Source organism: Helicoverpa armigera, chromosome 25 (genome assembly GCF_030705265.1).
Source record: "Helicoverpa armigera isolate CAAS_96S chromosome 25, ASM3070526v1, whole genome shotgun sequence".
Lineage (NCBI taxonomy): Eukaryota > Metazoa > Arthropoda > Insecta > Lepidoptera > Noctuidae > Helicoverpa > Helicoverpa armigera.
In genome coordinates, this window is record NC_087144.1 from 4,961,445 (window position 1) to 4,985,186 (window position 23,742).

The window sequence follows — 23,742 nt, forward strand, 5'->3', positions numbered from 1 at the left end:
CTGATAATTTAATTTAGTTTTTTACAAATTGTAGATTAACTTAATACCTCCAGGTCTTCGGCAATCGGCAAAAGTCGGTAGCGAATCGGCTAAAATCACCGCATTTTTGGGCTTATACGTTTTCATATATTTGACAGGACGTGAAATGACACGGCATACGTATTTTCCAGTGGCTATTTTTACCATGAATCAAAGTGTGACATTCTTTACAATTTTTGCACCTCCGGGAATCCGAAAATTTCGCGCTCGCTTCGCTCGCGACTCCATGTTACGTGTGATGCTTTTATGTTCGTTTAATCGCTCAAGTATCCAACACACAGTTCAGGAAAAGCAATAGCGCTTTCTTCGCTAGCTGCGTATTCATTTGCATTTGCTTTTTTGTGTGGATATTGTCCTTTTTGAGACTTATTAATTTACAGTGGTTTTGTTTATTTTGTGTAGGTGGTAAACTTACAACGAAAAAAAATTCGCGCTCGCTTCGCTCGCGATACCGGCTACTGCTGAATGTCTTTCAATGCTAGCGGGTGCTTGGAACTTCTACTTTTAGTTTAAAAAAATCGCGTTCGCTCGCCTCGCACCTGTACAAACCCAATCTATTTCTTTTTGCGTTTACTTTGTCAGTCTTCAAACTGAAAACTATTCACATAATACACAAAGTCAAGGGCGTCTAAATTCTGGCCCGTGTGGCAGATAGCCATACTACGCCTGAGTATACTGAATATGTTTCTAACCATATAACCATTTGGTGCGCTTCCACGGGCCACGAGCCGTACCTAAGTGTATTTACGTCTTTAGTTTACTTCTTACTTAAGCTAAGGTTCCGCCGAAAAATGATGAAACGAAAAGGGTTCCGAAGCCAAAAGAATTCGGGAACCGCTGGTTTACGCTACTCTTGTATTACTCTTCATTCTTACCTAACAGTTGATGTCGCGTCATACGGTGAAAGTAGCGGGAGTTCAAATATTTAACTTGTAGCCACTTATAGCATTCATCGGTGATGTAAGGTGACAAATTGTAACAAATTACCACTTACTGAAGTTGAACGAACAGAGTGCAGAGTGCTTAGTGCGAGTTTTCGTGAATTTTTTTACGGACTCACATGAGAGCGCGTATACTAAGATTTGTATGGAACAAAAACAGCTCCACCTAGTGTCAAAAATTGGAACCTGTTTTTGTTCCATACAAACAGTGTTGCCAACAGTTGTAGAAGCTTACCACCAGAGTCAACTTTTAAAACCACCAGAAAACCACTAACAAAAATTTATCCCACACTTAAAATCACCAAATTCACCACTAAAAAAATATTGTTTATATTTTATTGTAACCTAAAACAATTTAATCATCCAAAGATGTAACTCGGCAACGATAGAAAATTAAAACAGACAAAGCATTACATCTGTTTAGCAATTCATCCGACCCGATCCGAATCCTTCACAAATTATAATCGGCGTAGTAGTTTCACAAATTGTTTAGTTACGCATTTGACCAATGAATGAGTTCTTAATATAATTATATAGTAGTCGTTCACCTTTTTGTTTTGTAGATGCTTTTTTGACATTCCGTGAGACTTCAAATCTCCATAGTAACTCCTTAAAGTTGTACCACAAAACTTACATTTCGCTACTTGACCCGCAGTACTTTCAACATTTCGCCACTAAATAGGGGACTTAAACCACCAGTATTAGTGGAAAATCCACTAAGTTGGCAACACTGCATACAAATCTTAGTATACGCGCTCTCATGTGAGTCCGTAAAAAAATTCACGAAAACTCGCACTAAGCACTCTGATTCCGAGTTTTTTGAGCGTTCGCAACTCGATCCGTAATAATAACTCTATTGAAATAAAGAGTCGTATGCTGCGTCACATGATTTAGGTATAACATCTTCTTTCATTTTGCCGGTTAATAATGTTTACACTCGCAAAAGTGAGGTCAAGTGTAATACGACCAAGTACCGATGACAGTCTTTATTAAATAAACAATTCAAAGATAAGTGCTACGTAATACAATGGTGTAATAATCTTCGCATCGAAAAATTTAACTTGCAAAACTCGCACTAGGCACTCTGTTGAAGTACTTTTGCTATTTATCCTATTATGTATTCGCACGTGGCTAATATTTCTACAAGCCTACAATCATTTCTTTTTTGCCTCCCGACTCATTAGAGACCCAAAATGTTACAGATATACAAACAACCAGTTACAAATAATAAATCTATATACTAAAAAAATGTATCCCTTGGTCACGCCATCACGCGTAAATGACTGAACCAATTAAGCTGAAAATTAGAGGGGAGGTAGCTTAGAGGCGGGGGACGGATTTTTGTCATCATCCGGCTACGGGACGCGGGTGAAACCGCGAAAAAATTCCCATATGCAACTCCATGAAGGTCCAACAAATCCTAAACTCCTCAATCCTTGTTTCAGAAGCCAGTGTTAGCAGCGGAGTCTCGAGTGACGGCTGTTCGAATGATGAGCGGCGCAGGCGTCGGCCCCTGCACTCCGCGCCCGCCCCGGCTGCCCCGCCCGAGACATGGCCGCCCTATCCTGCTACCAGCCTTGCAGGTCGCACCTTGCGCAACCCGCTAGGTAAGCCTCGGAAGACCGGGATTTATTTAGCTGGACTAGCGTTAGGACCGGTTGTTTTGGTCGTTTGGTTAGGTTAGACTTAAACGACCTGAATATATGTAATTGAAGTAGCAATAGGACCAATGTTTTTGGTGGTTGGGTTAGGTTAGGCTTGAAAGACCAAAATACATAATATAGTTGAACTAGGAATAGGACTAATAACTTTTGGTAAGGTTACATTGAAATTTCAAATTAGATTCAAGCCTGTTAATATTACAAGAAAATATTAGATAAACGTGTGATTGTACTCCAAAAAACATAAGTGACCTGTGACTGTCAGTCTACTAGTTATTAAAATATCTGGGTAAACGGCAGAAGTCAGCAAATATTTGCAGATATAGACATGACTAGACCAGAATAAGCAAAAAAAATATTTGCCTAATCATTTTAATAATTTCCAAGTTATGGTGACATAGTGGAAAAATCTAGACCAAATAGGTAAACTCCGCCATTGATGTCATATTTCATCAACACAGCAAAAACTATCCAGTCGTTTTTGTCAATTGCAATTTTTATTAACACCACTAGGCACGTTTCTATTTACCTTTTTGCGTCAAAGACATAATATTAAACGGCAAAAAATAAATACACACTTCCAGGTGTTTAGACGACGACGAAGACTGTCACCAATCAGTGAATTTCTCGCTTCGGCGGCAGCAGTTTATCGAGAGATGCCACGAGGCTCGGGGCCTTCGCCCCCGTGACCAGATTCCCGAGGTGTCGGTCAAGAGGACCAGGGAAGAGCTCGCGAAGCATGCGTCACAAGCCACGCCGCTAAACCGCCGGCTTAACGTGGAAGCCGGCTGGTCCAAGGTCGAGGAAGTGCGTAAGAAGTTCGAAGGAGCTGCCAATTGCCCGTCGTTTTCGAGGTCCTTTGAGTCGCCGCCTAGGTGAGTCTGCCATGCGTGTACTTAGTAACGTAAGAGTAAGAACAATAGGTCCATAAAAATAGAAAGCATATCACAGTGATATGAGTAACATAATTATAAGATTATCATTCAGAAGCTTGAACGCTCTAGTTTCGACAACTGAACCGATTTGAAAAAATCCTTGAGAAACTACTCTATTCCAGAGAAGAAGTTCCTCCGGGATTCGGCTGCAATGGGGAAAACAGCTGGTTATAACAGACGACCTCTGTAGCTCAATGGTCACCATTCTGGACTACCGAACCTGATGTCCCGGGTTCGATTCCCGGTTCGGTTGACATATGTGTCATGAGCATGCTTGTTGGATGTGGTCTGGGTGTTAATGAATTTATGTTTGTTGTGTTAGCACCCATAAAACAAGTTAACTAATAACTTACCATTTGGCTAACTGGCCGTGTGTGAAAAGATTTCCCGACATTATATTCCAGACTAGAAGACCTTCATCAAAAACCTCTTTTCTTTCTTCTTCGCAGGCGTCGTCTCGCAGACTCCCTATTCGCAAGCTTCAAGCTCCCTCGCAAGACAAGGGACGGCATGGCGGCCCCGCGCTCCCTCGCGCCGCCTCAGCAGCAGAAACGCAAGTCTGCTGTCGAACTGCTAGCCGAGACTAAAGCCTTCTATGTCAAGTCGGAGACCGTGCTGGATAGGAAGCAAGAACTGCCTTTGAGGGTGAGTTGTTGTTATTGGATGTTTGGGTCTTCCAGAAAATAAGGACATAAATTAGAGGATCAGGTCAGATTTTTCAAAGACAGGCTATTTCATTTCTTTTGCACCCATTTACAGGGGTATTACGACACAACCACTTTTTGGTGCTTAGATGCTTAGCTTAGATTTGGGAATTGCCTGTAATTAGCAAAAAACTAAAAGCATCTATGTCTACATAATAGCCAACATCTCTTTCAAGGCAAAAAAACATGTGGTGTGTACAAGTGACATATTTTGTCGAAGTTTTCGATCTTTAAGTCCTGCAATGTTGTCCCTTTTTGCCTACCAGATGAGCAGTGGCTTGGGGCAGGCGATAGCGGCCGGTGGCTGTCACCTCGTCAGCTCCGGCACTTTGAATGATGCATGCTGCAATCCTTGTGAGTATCTGATGATAAGGAGCATATTTTAGCACCTGTGTTTTATGTATTACAACGATGGAACAGGTTCGACTAGGAATTGGGATTTAAGTGAATGATTTGTGTCTGACGAAAACAGGGTTGAAATTATTGTCAGAAGAAAAATATGCAATTTGCGTTTGACGAAATGCAACATCTTATTGTATGTTCCCCGGGTTTGTCTATAGCGAATCCAAGAGTACGCGTTATCGGAGAAATTGTATTAAATAAGAGTTATATTCTGGGACATTGTCCTTTTATTTGATATGTAAGTTCAACTGGGACTAGCAATTAAAACACGAACAGACAATTTTTGCAGATCCAAATATCATATACAGAATCCAGCACATCACACCTTTCATCTCACACAAATTAAAGAAAAAACCAATTCATCACTTATATTCTTCGTTATCAGTGCACTGCATAAATAGGCTTGTTTTGACATGTTCTCAAAGATGAATGGCGGAGGCCTGGGTATCGTTAATTCATGGCTTTGTCGGCCATCAGTCATTGTCAACCGCATTCGAGAGCTGACGGATCTGTGGCTGAAGTTCTAGATGTGTTTATTTGATGACGATTTATGCCTGCCAAAATGAGGCGGTTGATGTGGCTTTATTTGTTTCGATTATGATACATGATTTCCAGCATGTGTCAGATATAAGCTGACGTTTATCAAAACGCGAACTAACTTTTTCTTTTAACTTCTCTCTCGTATCCCTAAAGGACCAGTCTTGGATCTACACACATCGTGAAAAAATTGGGGATAATTTAAAAAATAGTTCTGAATGGCCTATTTATCGAGAAACACTTTTATCATGGTGCACTGCTGTTGACTGGCGAGTGCCAGACGCTACTTACTAGTTTCTGCCCGCGGTTTCACCCGTGTTCCAGATGGCGACAAAAGCTATCCTATGGCCTTCTCCCGGGTCTAAGCTACCTTCCCTCTTATTTTCAGCTTAAACGGTTCAGCTATTCTTGATCAAATAACACGACTTTCTTATATGTACATATATAAAGATTATATCTACACTGGTCCGTTGGGTCCTTGAATCTTCACCCTGAAACAGAACTAATCCTCACGTGAATTTTCGCAGACGGCACAACCCGCAGCATGGGCGGCGGGCGGCGCGCAGTCAGCGCGGGCGAGGGCCTGCAGCACACGCTGCGGCGCCTGCTCGAGCATGCCGACAGCAGGGAGAACGTCTACTCGCCGCCTTTCGCTGTTTGTTAGTATTCTTAAAACTTAAGAAGCTGGGAAGTCTGATAACCAGGCTTACAAAGGAGTGTAAGGTGGCCTTAACGGGGTTGATGAAGCCAAATGAGCTGTCGCTCCATGTGTAGCAATTCTGATAACCAGTTTTAAACCATGTAAACCATTTATTTAGCCACACATACAGTCATTGAAAAAAAACAAAAAGTATACAAGAAAAAAAAAAGAACCAGTGTGGAAAGGGGTATATCTCAGTATAAGCTGTGCTGGGCACAGCCCTGATTTTCAGATATCCCCTGACCATCATTGAAATTAAAACGGTACAATTTACACGCACACGAAATTTTATAACAATAAAAAAAAATAACTTAAAAAAAAAAACAGTTTGTAAGAGAGCTTAGGAGGCAGAAAAAAAAAAAAAACTTAACACATCCAAACCAAGTTACACTACACACACAAGAACAATGAACGCTGTAAGAGGTAGGTAGTATGACTGACATTAGATTAGGTGGTTGCTACTCTAACTTTTGTTTATTAAGAAATAATATTGTCAAATGTTTTTTTAATGTTACCTGGGACATGCTACTACGTAAAGGAGGGGGTAGGTCGTTCCATATTTTCGTAGCAGAGTATTTAAACCCCCCCTTATACTGAGCCGTTCTGTGAACAGGTATCACTAGCTTATTCGCCTCTCTCCTGCGTGTATATCTCTGCTGCACATCTCTAACCCAGTCCAGCTTGTCGTACAAGTATGTTGGCTTCTTTTTAAAGATTACTTTGTGTACCAGACACGCGAGATGTATTTTGCGACGAGCTTCCATTTTTAAGGTGTCTGAACTGTTAAGAAATGGCGTAACGTGACCGCGCTTGGGGACCGGATAACAGAATCGGACGCAAGCATTTTGTACTCTCTGTACGGCTTTTTTAGTTTTTTCGTACAATCTTGGTCCATATACCGTGTCACAATAGTTAAACTGAGACAGAACTAAGGATTCGACAAGCGTTTTTCTTATGGGCTGCGAAAGGTATTTTCTAATATTGTACAATGTTTTTAGTCGATAAAAGGCGTTCCTGATTTTACAATTTATATGTTCTATGAACCGAAGTTCATTATCCATAACTAAGCCTAAATTAACTGCACTGTCTACTCTTTGCAATATCTGTCCGTGAACTTTAATATGAACCGATTGCGATATAACTTTGTTACGCTGCGCTTTGTTACCTAATAATATATATTTCGTTTTACTCGCATTTAATAGTAATGTATTTTTATCTGCCCAATTTGAGATAGTATTCAGATCTTCATTAATGAAATCAATAGAGGCTATTGCGTGTTCGGGTTTAAAAGAGTAGTATATCTGTGTATCATCCGCGTACAGATGTGTTTTGCAATGTTTTATGTGTGCAGGGAGATCTGCTGTAAACAGAATGAAGAGAACGGGACTTAAAATTGAGCCCTGAGGAGTGCCTTTAGTGACATTTTTAACTTCCGATTGTAACGATTCGCCTTGTTCAGTCGTAATTTCCACATATTGCCTTCGGTTAGTCAAGTAGGAACGGAACCAGCCACAAGCCTCGTCTGAAATCCCATAGTATGAGAGCTTTGATAAAAGTAGGTCAATATTTAAACAATCAAATGCTCTTGAAAAGTCCAACAAAACAAGTGCGCTACACAAACCCGAATCCGTTGCAGCCACGATATCGTCACAAACGTGTGCAAGAGCTGTCGCCGTACCAAAACCACTACGGAACCCTGACTGTATTTCAGGTAGGATACCTGTGGCTTCTAAGTATTTGGTGAACTGATTACAAACCAGTTTTTCTACGATCTTGGATAAAACTGGCAGAATACTTATCGGCCTCAGATCCTTAAAATCATCAACCTTTGAGCCCTTAGGAATAGGTTTTATTTTAGCTATTTTCCAGCTATCCGGAAACTTGGATTTGAGACAATTATTTACTATCACCGTTATAGCCTGTAATGTAACAGGCAAAGTCAACTTTATCATATCTATCGTAATAGAATCATGTCCACTAGCCTTAGTTTTAATGTCGCAAATTATTTTTGAGATTTCTTCCTGTGAAGAACAAACAATATCAAAAGTATGTTTAGAAAACCTATTTTGTTCAAAATATTGCATCGTTTGACTATCAACACAATTTACACCCGGCACATCTAAAAAGAAATTATTAATTTTATCTGGATCACAGAGGTGATGTGGAATTGTAGTAACTGTATTGTTGCCAAGTGGACAAGTGCGTTTTAATTGCTCCCACATCTGTTTGGGTTTATTTTTATTATTATTTATGTAAAAGGTAAAATAAGCTTTCTTTTCTCTTTCAATGGCTCCAATTACATAATTTTTTAACGATCTATAATAGTCCAAATGAGCATAATTTTTTGAGGAAAGGGCTTTGTTGTGTGCTTTGTCCCGTAATGTCATCATTAGTTTTACATTTTCCGTTATCCAGGGTGTAAATTTTGTAGATATTTTATTACGTTTTATTGGTGCATGTTTATCAAAGATTTTTAGAATCATTTCATTAAAATAATTCACCTGATCATCAACATTGGACATAAGTAGAATGTTACCCCAAGAAATACTTTTTAGGTCTGTATTAAATTCTTCCAGGTCAATTCTATCCAGTAACCGTTTGTAAGCATACTTAGGGACTTCCTTCAGTAGCGGCGTAAGGGGGGGGCGGAGGGGGCGGTCCGCCCCGGGTGCCACGTCTAAGGGGGTGCCATCTCGGTCGGCACATATCTGCAGGATGGCGCGGGCAAAATTGACAAGTCACTGAGGGTGCCATTCTAATCTGCAAAGCCTAGGTACACGATATTCAAACAAAACCACGACAGTGCATGCGCGAGACGTCGAGGCAACACTGAGAGGGGTGACACAGTCCGGCTGTCACCCCTCTCTTTCTTGTTTATTTTTGTTCTGTTTCCTGATTACTTAAATTAATTCCTCAAACTTAGAAAAAAAACTTCTTCTGCGTTTACTTCTTGAGTCCTCAATCTAACAAAAAGTTAAAGCACCGAAGTAGCAAAAACAACTGACGCTCTACGCTGACGATTTCTAAGTTGTTTAGGAAGTGGAGGACTTTTGTGTACCAAAACTCAAAAAATTTCGCGATCGCTTCGCTCGCGACTTTTCCACTTTACGCCTCTTTCTTTTAAACTCTTTAAGGGACTTTACTGTTCTAAAACTCAAACATTTCGCGCTCTCTCCGCTCGCGGCTTTTCCACTTTACGCCTGTTTCTTTTAAACTCTTTAAGGGACTTTACTGTTCTAAAATTCAAAAATTTCGCGCTCGCTACGCTCGCGGCTTTTTCACTGGACACTGGTTTTTTAGAAACATGTTTGAGTTATTTTAAGTCTCAAAACTCAAATGACACGGGATCGCTTCGCTAGGGCTTTATAAGTTTGCAGTGATCTGTCTCCGGTTTCTTTATGTTAAACCTAGCAAAAAGCACCATGAATGATTTCTACACGATTTTTAAGTACTTTAATTTACAATTTTAGCCCGTGATTATATTTTGTCGTTTTTTTTTTGGGGGGGGGGAGGGACGGGGGATGCTCAATAGGTATGACGCCCCGGGTGCCACCCGATGCTACGCCGCCACTGACTTCCTTAGGTTTTTTGATATTAAATACAGCTAAGACCATGGCATGGTCACTAAGTTCCGGGTTATGATGGATACTAACACTCTTGCATAGACTGGGTGAGTCAGTAATTATAAGATCTAACAAAGATGCTGAGTTACCATTCACCCGAGTCGGACCCTTAACAACTACTTCCATACCATGTTGGGAAAGAAATGTAAGAACTTCGCGAGTTGCGGGCTTGTTAAGTTGCAAAAAGTCAACATTAAAGTCTGTAAGTAAAACTAAATGTTTACAGCCTGAAAGACCACTCACGGATTCGCTTAAACTTTCAATCGCAACATCTACTGACACAGACTCTGGCCTGTACGCTGTACCAATCATCAAACGTCCCCTGCCGGGCAATACTAACTCCATCCATAGTTGCTCGAGAGGTGACTCCGGATGATGCCTGATTCGTACTCGCAAACCTTTTTTTACATAAAATCCCACACCACCACCACGCGCGCCGGTACTTCGTGCCTTATGTTTAAATATATAACCTGGTATCAGCGGCGCGAACTTGTCACCACCCTCTTTAATCCAGGTTTCGTTTATAGCTAATATATCTGGTTTATATCTGTCAACACTAGCCAAAAGCTCATCTTGACCTGTGTTTAATGATCGAGCATTTAGCAGTCCCAAAGTCAAATTGTAAGCTTTATTAGAAATCATAATAAAAACTAATAATAATTCTCTCAGAATCGTGCAAGCTCTGTGTAATATAAGCGTCAGTCATACACCACAGCTGTGAACAACAACAGGTTTTCAGAGATACACAAACTATTTTAAATATTAGTTCAAAAAACGAGCAAACAATCATGATTGAAATTAAAACATTTACAAACACTAAAAAGACTATAATAATGTAAAGTTTAATATATAATAACGTTATGACAAAATAAGTTATATTTAGGAAAAATAACACATCAATTCTTCTGATGAGAAGATGCTTCTGAGCTAACGATTGCGTTACCAAAAACCCCGTCAAGGTCTGCCTCAGTGCGAATACGATGACGTGTTGATCCGTTTTCCTTTTTGACAAATATTTTGCCATCACGCGTCCATACAAATCGCCATTTGACGCGGCCAGCGATCTCGCGAGGCCGTTGGAACAGCTGACGATTCAGTTTTGTAAGCCTCTCGTTTACGTAAAACTTACACGGCGGTCCAGCAATCCCCATGTCCGCGGTAGTAGCTCCGCGCCTGACCCGGGAGCATTTCAGCAGCGCATCGCGGCTCGACCGTCGTGCCAGTCGCACAACAATAGGCCGCGGGCGCGGTGCAGGTCCTCCCTCCACTAAAGCGCGCGGTGCACCTGCCCGTCCCGCATCCACTATATCCCTTTCTTCTAGCGGCATGCCAAGTTTGTTCGCTACTGTGAGGACTATGTGAGTAATGCCTTCCCCAGGTACTTCTGGAATACCAGCAATCTCAATATCATTGGATAATAAATCCTGTTCCCGCTCTTGCAGCTCCTGTTTAAGCCGATATACTTGTCCTTCCAAGTCACTCGAAGGGACCGTCACGTTGACCTTTTCTTCCAATTTATCCAATCTGGCTTCTAGTGCATACATGCGTTCATTGCTGTTTACTATCGTAGCCTTTAAATCAGTTAGTGATGTCGTAAAGTTACTCATTTCTATACGAGCGGCTCGCAGTTCTTTCCAAAATAAACTTAGTTCCTCCCTTGAGATAATATCTGACGGGTCAAGCTCTGTACCTCGGTCCGTAGCTGGTTGTGTCCAGGACAATGGTTTGTCCAGTTTGAGTGACTTCCCTGGTTTATGGCGATGTGTTACGAAGAACGAAACATCTTGCTCAGATGATTCCATAATAAGTTCATCGCGTAGTCCTGTGGTTGTAGACGCACCACGTACGGGAGTGTTTGTATTATCTCCTTTCGGTTGCCTACTACGACATTCTGGGCAGCGCCAAGCCCGTCTATGTTCACTGCTCATTAGTTGAAAATGCTCAAGCGATGTATTTGCGCATAATAAATCATAGGTTGATTTGCACTGTAGACATACTAAATATCCGTCTTCCGTGATTTCATTCTTACAACCCACGCATTCTTGGGTACAGTTATGTGCAGGTAACGACATCATATTGATTTAATTTAGTTAGAAGCACAAAATTCAAACAAGTGCAAATAATTGGTAAACAAATCAACCGTCAAGGAGCTCGAGACTACGTTCACGGCAAAAACGTCGTAAGCGCCGTGCTATCCGTGTCGCTTACGCGTCAAGTCAAGCGAGTACTATTGTCACTGATTGTGGGTGGACTGTTAAATATGGTTTTTGTTCACTTTAGTTTTTTAGTTTATAATTCACTATTTAATCACGAATTATCACTTCACAATATGTTTAGTAGTTCACTGAATAGTTATATTAGTTTTTACAACAGTTCACAGGGATTAACAGTGAAAAAATATTTTTTTAAGTTATCGAGATGCACAGTACGTGTTGTCTTTTCGAGTGCGCGCGTTAACCTCTCCGCGTTTTACCAAGAGGTATCGGATGGCTCTTACTGGTTTAGGGAAGCCAGATAGGCAGTTGCTTAAGTGTAGTATTGGAAGGAAGCCGAGTCTTTTAAAAAAATAACTAGGTGACTGTAAATAGGAATGGAAATAAAACCTTGTTTGCAGAGATACATTTTCATGTGTGTAAAGATGATAATGAATTTTGATGTTTCGAAAAATATCATTGTTCGAATATCAAAAGCTTCCAACACTTCAGGACCAGAAGCTAACTTACCAAGGGATATCGGATGGCCTTAACTGGTTTGGAAAGGTCTGATAGGCAACCGCTCCAAGTAAAACAAACTGGAGACCGGACCCAACAAATGTTTTTATGGAAAAAGACTAAGCAGGACTTTCCTTCAAAAAACTAAATGCTATTTACCTATACCAAGGACTTTTTTTGAAATGGTAAATAAAGCATATCTGTAGTGTTCCCTTTTACTAGAATGAGGTCTTCGTGAAAGAGAATTTAAACTAGCATATGAAGCCGAAAAATAGTATTAGGTATTTGACTAAAATCGAACCTCTTTTTCCCACAGGTACACTTTCAGCGCACAAAGTATACGCTGACACAAGACGGCTAAAGGACTCATACCCCGAACGGGAGACCATGCCTCGTTCCCAGCACAACTCAGGCACCTTCTCCGGGACCTTCTCAGGGACCTCCTCCTCTGGGACCTCAGGGTCCAAGGCCCAGAAGTCGGACCCTGACCATAGGGACAAGATGAACAGGCCTCTAAGCTTTGGAGACGCGAGGGTCTTCTTCCCGGAGTCCTTTGTGATACCTCGGCAGAGACCCAGTGAGGTGGTGATTAAGAGTGGATATTCTATGCGTAAGTACCTATTTGTCATCAATGAAGACTGTCATAGGTATAACATGTCATAGTATGGGGCATCTTGTTCTTCTTCATAGGACTTAGTTCAGAATCGTGCATAGTTAGTGCTAGTATTTGACTTCCCATGGCAATCTGCATAGTTTTTTTAAATAATTTCTTTTGACTTTTTTCAATATAATATGAAGAGAATAACGACCTTCTTTCGATTAGATTTTATACCCTCATTTTTTCAGTAACCCCCATTTCTGCAAAATTATTTCTGGTTCTTTTTACTTCCTCTGTACTCGTCTCTTGATCAGAATTACGACATTTTATACGAGGCCTACGTTCAGTTGTGGACTTTGCTGATATCATGATGATGATATTAACTTTATAAGATCGTCAAGTCCTCGTTTAAATCTCGTCTTCTCGTTTTCAGCGAGTTCCCACTCGAGCCCGGAGAACATGGAGCTACCGGAGCCGGTGGGGAGCGGGTCGGGGTCCCCGGCGGACCCCGTGGCCGCCATCTCCCCGCCCGCGCAGTACGCACACTCCGCACCACGGTACATCAGGTACCTCTATTGGGGGTAGTTAGGAGTAGTTTGTAGTTTTTGTACATGCTAGTGAAGCTAGAAAAATTATGTAAATTATTTGAAGGGTCCAAATTTTAAAGTGGCTTTGATTTTCATTATTCAAAATTTACTGCATTATGTAATAAGTGAAAATATATGAAGCCAGTAGATAAGAAAAAGATAACCCATCGTGGGGTGTAACGCATTTTTTTAGCACAGTGGCATTTTAATCACTAGTCAAAGGTCACAATGGTTGCTTTGCCCTAGAAGAAAAGTAGAAGTTGACGTCATTTTTTTTTTTCAGACAAAAATATATAGAAATTCGGTCGAATTGAGAACTTCTTTCTTTTTGAGAAATCAAAATCTTCAGTTTCTGCAGAAGATAATAAAATTGTTTGAAAGATAAAGTACTTTTCAAAGTTCTTAACTAAACAGCCAACTATGTGTTTCCAGGTCGAACTCTCACTCGCAGCCGAGCATGCGCGAGGACGACAGCGGCTGCCCGAACATCAACAGCCACAAGTCGCTGCCCGACCTGCACACGCAGACACGCTGCTATCCTGAACAGTGAGTTACTGCCTTTTACATAATTTTATATCCATAGCTGCAATTTCGAAGATAGCTTTTCAATATTAATATATTCAATAAGTTTAAATATTGAGGTTTTAGGAAAATTTTAGTCCTGAATACAATTTCTTTTTTTGCATAACTGACACTGCAAGGGACTTGACATGGTGTTATTGATTATATTTTTTGGTCCCTGTTACGCAAGTCAGTAGTTGTGTAGAGGCAATATTTATTAATTATATACAGGTGGAACAATCGTCTTTTATTATCTTTTCTGTGTTCATAATCAAACACTTTGCATATTACACATTTTGTGGGATAAAATACTGTTATTGCAGAACAAAGAACACAAGATCTTCGCCAATTTTTGCTCAAAATGTTTAGGGCTATGTATATAGTGGCAATGGAGTGTTGCCGAAATTGGATGCATGACGGATCATGATCATAAACGGAAATTGTGGTATATCCTACGGGTGTTGGTAGAACAAAACTTCAGTAACTTCGTAGCTAATAAGTATAATAGTGGACTGTATAATTACAACACTTAGGAATAACCGAATTAACAAATTATAAGAAATTAAGTGAGTGCGCGCTCGGTACGGTGGACGATGACGCAGTGCTTTGTGTGACGGCCGGCGCGCGCGCCAGCTGATCGAGCGCCCCTCCGCGCCCTCGGCTCCGCCCGCGGTCGCCCGGGCGTAGTGATGTTCTCAACAATCATGTCTAATGGATGTCTTGAGCTCTAGCTTATATTTAGCTAGATTTTGGAACACACAGTGTACGATCAATTAATCTTAATATTTCCCAATTTTCCTTTTCCCCAGTGCCAACACAGGCCACACCGACACCCTAGGACGGTCCCCGCGGCGACGCCGTCACTCCACGCACCAGCGCACGGCGTCGTGCTCGTCCAAGGGCACGCGCTCCAACCACTCCTCGCTCATGTCCTGCGACGCCTTCTCCGAGCACCCCTCGCCGGGGGACGACAACTATCAGTCTTATAACAGGTGAGCAAGGGGGAATGGGGGACTTCAGGAGTTCACTCCACGCACCAGCGCACGGCGTCGTGCTCGTCCAAGGGCACACGCTCCAACCACTCCTCGCTCATGTCCTGCGACGCCTTCTCCGAGCACCCCTCGCCGGGGGACGACAACTATCAGTCTTATAACAGGTGAGCAAGGGGGAATGGGGGACTTCAGGAGTTCACTCCACGCACCAGCGCACGGCGTCGTGCTCGTCCAAGGGCACGCGCTCCAACCACTCCTCGCTCATGTCCTGCGACGCCTTCTCCGAGCACCCCTCGCCGGGGGACGACAACTATCAGTCTTATAACAGGTGAGCAAGGGGGAATGGGGGACTTCAGGAGTTCACTCCACGCACCAGCGCACGGCGTCGTGCTCGTCCAAGGGCACACGCTCCAACCACTCCTCGCTCATGTCCTGCGACGCCTTCTCCGAGCACCCCTCGCCGGGGGACGACAACTATCAGTCTTATAACAGGTGAGAATTTGGAAGAAAACCGTTATTTTAAGAGACCCTTGCAGGTCTAAAGATTTGAGCGGTGTTTGTGGAGTTGTCAAAAGGAACTTTACAAAGGTCGTCTCCAACTACCCTCGCCGGAGGACGAGAACTACCAGTCTTATAACAAGTGGGGTTTGCAAGGATTGAATATCAGAGTTACTTAGATGATGTAGTGGAAGAAAACATAGGCGAGTTTTTTGAGAGATTTTCCAAAAAGGCTAGTCTTAAAATCCTACAACGTTCCAAGAGGCAGAATTCTAGTTTAAGTTCTCTGAAGTCTTCTCGGAACTCCCTTTACAATGGGTGAGATTCGGGAAGAAACGGTGTAGGTAGTTTTTTTTTTTATATAATTGGCTGGTTTAATATAAAATAAAAAGGATTTGGAATACAGAATTTACTTTTTTCACACGTAGAAATTTTACACAGGAGAGGTTTGGGTAACTGGAGTGGTAGAGTGATCTATGATGTGAATTATCTTGGAAAACCTACCTCATTAGTGAATAAAATAATAACAAACATCTACTTATCTCCCAGTCGTTGCGGCTCATCGTTCGCCCGCGACTCGGGCGGGTCGAGCGGGCACTACACGCAGCGCAGCGCGCCCGCGCACTCGCAGCAGCAGCATCGACGCACCGACTCCGGCTCCTCCACGCAACATGAACACGCCAGGTAGATGTAGTAGTTTTCTTTAGCTCTATATATTTTATATGTATATATGTAGATACTTTACGCATATATCTTCTTCTTCTCTGTCGATTCGCTCTTGGCAGAGCGGTCGTGGTCACGGTCATATACATACATAAAATATATGTAATATGTATATTTATGTATTTTTTGGAAGTCGTGATGATCTCCTTTTTTCTCAAAAAAGATAGCTTTTGAACACCTATTGTAATGATAAAAAAATTTCGACAACTGTGATCTCTCGTATGAACTACGTCATCTGCCCATCTTTAAGTGACCCAGACTCTACTTAATTGGAGAAGTTCGAGAATGTTATACTGAAACTGGAGATTTGATTGGTTGTTAATAAAATTCTGCGCTTCACTTCAGTAAAATCTCGGCCTTACACTTGTGGCAAAATTGTGATGTCCACATATGAAAACTGGTCTAAAATTCTCTCAGACATCACTCCAAAGAAAGCTTAGCGCTAGCGCGCTCTGGTGAATTTTATCAGCGTGTCAATTTTGTCACTCCTATCAAGTCCGCGGATATATCACCCAGTTGTCATCTCTGACAAAAGTCACCAGCTCTTATTCATCACTAACAAATTCCTATAACCGCTCTTCTTTCTCCACCAGCCGCTACAACTCGTACGTGTCAGAGTACGGCGCATCCCTGGAGTGCTACGTGTCGGCGCCGCCGCAGTTCCAGGACGGCGCCCCCTCGCCCCCCGCGCCGCCCCCGCCGCCGCCCCACCGCCATCACCACCACTACGCACATGCGCCCAGAGTGGGGATACACTTCCAGGTACGTTCTCCACCAGCCGGTACATCTCCTAGGTGTCAGAGAGCATCAGAATATGGAGCATTATAGTATGGAGCATTAGAGTATGGAGCATCAGAATATGGAGGTCAGATAGGCCTTGTAAAACACTGGTACTCAGCTGAACCCGGTTATACTGGAAGCCGACCCCAACATATATAGATGGATGGATAGATAGGTTACATGATTCCGTAGTATGTGGGACACCTTTTTTCCTCAGAGTCTTCAAGTTACGATCTTTTTTGTCACAAATTTTTACACCCCCATTTTCTCGTCCCCCAGGCCAGTGCTCCGCCCCCGCAGTTCCAGGACGAGCCCCCGGGGTACGACTACGGCGACTACGAGTGCACCTACAAGGCGCCGCTCAAGTGCCTCAGCGTCGGACGCAAGGACGTTCCCCGGGATTACCCCAGGTAACAAGTGAACTATATCCCGGGTGCCATAGGACAGTGCGCATATGGACCATGCGCTATCAGCGACCTGCAGGATTTATTAGAAATAACCTTCTAGTATCTAGCCAGGAGCCTAAAAGCCTATCAAAAGCTCAAAATTAAGTAAACATCAGAAACTGCGAATAATTATATGTAATATATACTGATACATTCCTGATACAGAAATATGCGAATATCTTTTTTCCTAAATATTCCATGGGATAACTCACATAGTAAAAAATATTTCTTATTACATCACCTGCCATTTGATACCAATTTCATGACTGGCCACGATGGCCCAGGAACGCTCATTCTCCTTCAATGGTGGCCCAGAGCGTTGCAAGAGACGCTTTGTTTTTTGCGTATGTCAACCTTCCCGAGAACTGTACCAAGAAACTTGGAGATGGTTTTTGAAAATCCGTTGTCCTGGATGAAGCTTAAACAATTATTGTTTTTTTTTTACCCCTATTATTAATTTATTTGCAACTTTGCAGCTAATAATATCTCTTTCCCTGCAGGTACCACGAGCCGAGCACGGAGCTGGTGAGCAAGCAGCCGCACTACCAGGAGCTGCGCGTGAGGAGTCGCCCTGACGACAACCAGGACTATGTCAATGCTACGCAGGTCAGATACACTTCTCAGTTTATGGCTACAGAAGTTGCCAGAGCAAAAATAACCTTTAGAGTTCATGCCAACTTTAGTTGCCAGTGTCAATTTATAATTAGGTAACTTATTTGTTGAAACGGTGAGAAATATTTTAAGACTAACCCCCGCACTCGGAACGTTTAATGGTTACTTAAGCCATTCCTTAGTGAAAGATTTATTTGACAATCCGTCACTTAAGAGTGACTTACCAAAGTAATCATAAAATTTCTCTGAGTGCGGGAGGGAGTAAGACTAAAAGCAAGTTAATAAATCTATTACACACATGTTATGTACAGACGTCAGACAGCACATCAACCTACCTTGAGGTAATTTGACAGATTGATCTGTCAAATTTCTTCAATAGATTTTCAACCTTATCACAATGGTGGTAGGTTAATTTTTGACTAGTAAAACTTGACAGATTCAGGTGGGTACCACTGATGGCGTCTTTATCTACAATAACATATAAATGAATAAAACATTTTGTTAACAGATATGTCCACCGGAGGAGGTGACGTCCCCACTCGGCACGTTCAAGCGACAGCGGTGTCTGCGCTACAAGCAGAGACGTCCCAGACCTATACTCCGGTCCAAGTCCGATATCTCTGACAGGTAAGAATAGTTCTAAATTATCTTCATCAGCCATCGTTTGTCCCATTATAGGGCACAGGCTTCTTATAAAGTTTATTATTTAATATAAAGAAGGAATCAGCCGTAATAACCATGTTTTATCAAAGCTGATTGGCCAACATAACATGATACAAACTACATGATTCAAATTTCTAACTTGACACCCGATCACTTATTGGGGAAATTCCCACCAGAAACCCCTTTTAGATTTCGAAGCGAAAATGTGTGTGGAATCAGCATTTTGAAGGCTACCAACTAAACCCCTAAAAACCCTTTCAAATTTTCCCCAGTCCCACCACTCCAGATATTATACGTTCTAACCTCACATAGGTGACTCTAGCTACAAAATGTCCTCTCAATCAGGTACAGACGCACAGACGGGCGCAGCCCCGCCTCCGCCCCCTGCGAGGGTGAGGAGTCTCCCGACAGCCCCTCGGAGGAGGCCTCGCGTCTACAGGACTTCTTCGAGCGCCTCGGCCTCGAGCCCCGGCAGTACGACGCACTAGTCCGGGATGCAGTCCCAGACAGTCCCGTGTTCTTCTCGTCGGCCTCCACTGTGGATTCCAACCAGTTGGCTGCTACTGCTGATTATACGGTAAGGAGTTTGGGGGTTAAGGCACTTTTGTGACGTAAAGGCCGTCGGAAAATATGCCTAAAAAACTGTCTCTTACCCTTCTGAAAGGATGACCTTCGAAACCGCTTAAAGCAGAATTGATTTTCTTCCGTCTACTTGGATACCTAGTCATGGCGGGTTTAAAAAAATACTTTGTGTATTTTTTTTTTTAATAATGTCAGTTAGAACGGCCATCTTGGGATTAAAGTGCAGGTCCCGCCATTTTTTTTAATACATCCTTAGTACTTTTTTATGAATGGGGCATAAATCTTCCTATTCACTTGCCCATTTTTTCAAACTTCTTTAATATTGCAATAACCAAGTTATTATATCGTTCTAGGTGCAAGGCCCGGGCGGCGTTCAGAAACAAATCTACCGCAACACAGAGCCACCTAGCGTCGTGGAACGGAACGCCCGCATCATCAAATGGCTTTGCCAATGTCGGAAGACGCAAATGCAAACACCACAGTGAACACACACACTTACGGTGGATTCCTATAAGCTATCTATCCATTAGTTTGGCGATTAGAGATTGAATTTTGACATTATTTCATTATGTCAATGTCAAATGATCGATAGATAGGTTTTAGTAGTTAGATAGGTACAACACTAGTACTCAATTAGTTTGATCCGAAAACATTCTAAAGATGCTAATATTTATTATAGGACCCAATCGAATTAAAGTCAGAATTTTCTGAAGAATATACGCTCAATGACTGACTTGAAATATCGATTAAGTAACTAAAATCGTATACCTAAGCTTAAAAATGCTTCTTAATGATTCTATTAATATACAAGTTGTGAAATAGGGGATGCTACTAAAATTAATTACTATCTCTAATTTTTACGGTAAGCTACTCGATTAAAAACAACCCTTCGCAGTCGGATAAAATGTCATTCGATTAATCGAAATAAAATCGACTAAATAAAATGAAAAATCGACTATGGTATGTTACTAATAAATTGTAATAAACCCATGAGAGAACCAAATGTTGCTCATACGTCAATATAGATGACGCTTAAATCTAATATCTAAGAATAGATTTAGGAGATTAAAAGATAGATTTCGATAATTACATAAATTCATTGGTAAATTCTTTGCAAAGATAATAAATTAAATTTATTGAGATCTGGTCCAGATAACACAGGTTTGTATGAAAAGGATAACATATGACTTAAGTGTCAAATCTACGCTTTACTTCCATTAAAAAAAACAGTATTAATGTGAAAGTCTGAAATAAAATAATCATGAATCCAACCCACACTTGATACAATCAATCAAAAAACGATGCGAAATGGTCGATTTCTACATTAAATTGACTATAACTGGCTAGCCCAATATTAATACTTTACTATGTATGTAAGTATATGGGAACAAGGCCACGAAAGGCTGTGCGTATCTGGACGAGTGACGAGCGAGCGATAGCTCTCGACTGCTGGAATATTTGGTAACTAAGCGATACTAGTTCATTAGTCAGTACGGTTCTTAGTATAACGTTGGCATAATAAATTTTAATAAGAAACTGAATAATAAGCATGGCAAGGCAAGGCAAAATGATACTAACTTTAAGGAATTATTTCCCTAAAAGTACAGAACTACAATTATATACTTTGATGCACACTATTTTGTTTCAGAACCAAATTTTCGTCTTGCCCGATTTTAGTGATGTAGGTACTTCAATATTGCTTAGTCGATTCTTAAATCGATTGGGACGGGATCAGCAAAAATCTACTAAAATCACTCACGAATAGCCATGCCTTATTATTTGGTCTCAACTAAGAATACGTACGTAAATAAATAATTTAATATATTTTTTGTCATCAAGACGTAAAATGGAAGATGTTAAAAATGTAAATAACGAAAGGTATTTTTGTCTCGACAACTATGTACAAGTCGCGAGCTTAGCCGTGAGGCGGGGAGAACGTTATTTTCGAAACGAAAAACATTTAAAGATAGTTCGACTATCATACGGTTTTTACCTACTGTTTATTTAAATTACTCTCAAATTCTATCGTGTTTATTTATATTCAGTGTTATAAATCAAATTGTTTGTATTCCTGTTTATTCATCGATTGTCTGCCTGACGAACGAAGCCATCTCTAGGCCTCGAGTTTCAATCTTCTTATTTAATTAAATATGTACCTAGTTATTTAAATTATGTTACGTACTCTTTTATGTATTGAGCTTTCATATTTTTATTACAATGTTAAAGTTTAAAAACATACCAAAATTGAAATAAAAGGTTTATAATCAAGCCAAGAAAATCAAATAAGTAGCAAAAACTGAACTTATGCTCGTTTATACAAATATTTCTTCAGTTTAAAGTATTTCTTCATCAAGATCTACAAATTATAGGTATGCTCTAAGACTCAGTAGAAACCAAATGATAAGAAATATTGTAAAAAATCATGTTCCTGTTATGGATTTGTCATAAATATTTTGAAGTCTGTATTTAAGTATATTATTTATTAATGTTATCCTAGCTATTTAAGATAACCTACCGCGATATGGGAGCACAAAATGGATCAAACTGATGCTGTATCTTAGTTCTGAAAACTTTCAGTAACTGTACATTTAACTATTTCGACTCAAATACAGTGTTCGTGGACTTAGTTGTTGTAAGAGTTGAGTGAACTTGACTCCTTGGTGTTTCAAATTAGTCATGTATTTATATCTACCCTGTGTTGTTTTATACGATGATATAAAACTTTACCATTTATTAAATACTTGTATATTCCCGATGAAAAAAATAGATATTTAATATGTGGCATAGTTATATTTCATCTTAAAACATCACTAGGCCTAATAAGTGTAACTTGCATTATTCCACAGTGTCATTTATCCTCATCCAATATAGCTAAGGCCTTTATATTTCTATTTTGAAGACAGCTGGGTATATAATATCTTTACATTGTCTGCCTTACGGCCTACGTAAACCTGAATAAAATTGTAGCTAGCTGTCAAACAAAATAGAATATTACTAAAGACAATATAACAAGAACGAAATATGTTTTATGTCTTATAGCATAATATTTAATTATAGTTCAGATAACGCAACAATTAACGTATTTAATCGTTCATGATAATATGTAAATAACCATTAGACTGGTCTAATCTCAATAGGTTAGTGTTAGAATAAGAATTCATGGTTTTCTTTCATACAAAAACAGGTAAAAAATACTACATTACGTTTTATTGTAGAATTTCTGCCTACAAGACTGTCGCTTCGTATTTCGGTTTGTATGTTCTGTGATATGATAGAAAAATCTAGATTTTATGTAGACTTTGTTGATATACTGTCACTGCCTTCTTCCTAACATTCTTGTAATCTTAGAATCTAATTTGTTACTCTGGTATGAATAAAAATGCAAAAGTCAAGACTTTCTCAAAAAGAAACTTGCATGCCTTATTTGATCATTTGTTCTTCAAGACAATGTTCCGTAATCGGTCTAAATAGAGGCTTGACTTATTGTAATGTGTTTTACTGAACATAGATTCCAAAAATTGTCTTCTACTTTCCGTTGCGCATTTATTTTTAGTCCCGACTATGATTAGTCGATTGTGACTTGATGAGAATCGTTTAGTCGATTCCCAATCGTTATGATTCAATAGTTACTAAGTTTTCGCTGTCTACTGTGATGTATCATGAATTATTATCATTATTATTTGCCGTTTACCTTCGTTACTGGACTAATTAATATGAAATGGAATAAATAAGGTTGCACCATTAACTTAACTAGGTATAACGATACCCAAACCATAGCCAATTGTCAACTTGCCGCCCATTGGTCGAATCGGGGTTTTGACAGTTGAAAATGGTTCTGTTATCGTTATATTTAAATGGTGCAATTCACCGTAAGAATTTCAGTGTTTTACATCAGGATTAAGGAATTTTACCTTCAATTTAATTATTCTGTATAGTTATAAAATGTATTGACAATGGTTAGCATTACAGTATTAGCAAGTTCAGCATTCGATGCTTCCATTAATTGTGTAAATAAGATTTACGTAAATTGTTAGAAGTTTATCGTGAAGAAAGAATTATATTGTGGTCTGATAATATGTGATTTTATTTATTTCACTTACACTATGCCTACCTCCCTCGTAGTCAGTAAAAATACTACATAGTATAGTATAAAACAAAGTCGCTTTTTCCTGTCTCTACATCCCTTTGTATGCTTAAATCTCAAAATTATGGAACTGATTTTCATGTGTTTTTTTACATTAGATAGTGTTCCAAGAGGAAGGTTCAAGGTTTATGTGTATTTAAGGAAATACATAGGGCAGTTCATAGTGTACATAAGGAAATACATAGGGGAGTTCATAAAGTGTACATAGGGAAATATATAGGGCAGTTCCTAGAGCGTCCTTATGGAAATAAATAGGGAAGTTCATAGTGTACATAAGGAAAAAACATAGGGGAGTTCATAGAG

General features: G+C 40.4%; 1 protein-coding gene across 1 annotated transcript in view; it reads left to right on the forward strand.

Annotated features, from left to right (window-relative positions):
• The window catches only part of LOC110382903 (serine/arginine repetitive matrix protein 1), an 81,268-nt gene extending 57,897 nt beyond the window's left edge, over positions 1-23,371 (forward strand). Inside the window, exons 2-17 of the mRNA XM_049845612.2 lie at positions 2,426-2,587; positions 3,226-3,516; positions 4,026-4,221; positions 4,547-4,634; positions 5,747-5,878; positions 12,570-12,863; positions 13,285-13,417; positions 13,871-13,984; positions 14,809-14,991; positions 16,039-16,173; positions 16,806-16,974; positions 17,272-17,402; positions 17,939-18,044; positions 18,559-18,677; positions 19,059-19,290; positions 19,649-23,371. Of these exons, the coding sequence (XP_049701569.2) occupies positions 2,532-2,587; positions 3,226-3,516; positions 4,026-4,221; positions 4,547-4,634; positions 5,747-5,878; positions 12,570-12,863; positions 13,285-13,417; positions 13,871-13,984; positions 14,809-14,991; positions 16,039-16,173; positions 16,806-16,974; positions 17,272-17,402; positions 17,939-18,044; positions 18,559-18,677; positions 19,059-19,290; positions 19,649-19,780 (2,511 nt within the window). The 5' untranslated portion in view covers positions 2,426-2,531 and the 3' untranslated portion in view covers positions 19,781-23,371. The remainder of the gene's footprint in view (positions 1-2,425; positions 2,588-3,225; positions 3,517-4,025; positions 4,222-4,546; positions 4,635-5,746; positions 5,879-12,569; positions 12,864-13,284; positions 13,418-13,870; positions 13,985-14,808; positions 14,992-16,038; positions 16,174-16,805; positions 16,975-17,271; positions 17,403-17,938; positions 18,045-18,558; positions 18,678-19,058; positions 19,291-19,648) is intronic.
• Positions 23,372-23,742: the final 371 nt, after the last annotated feature.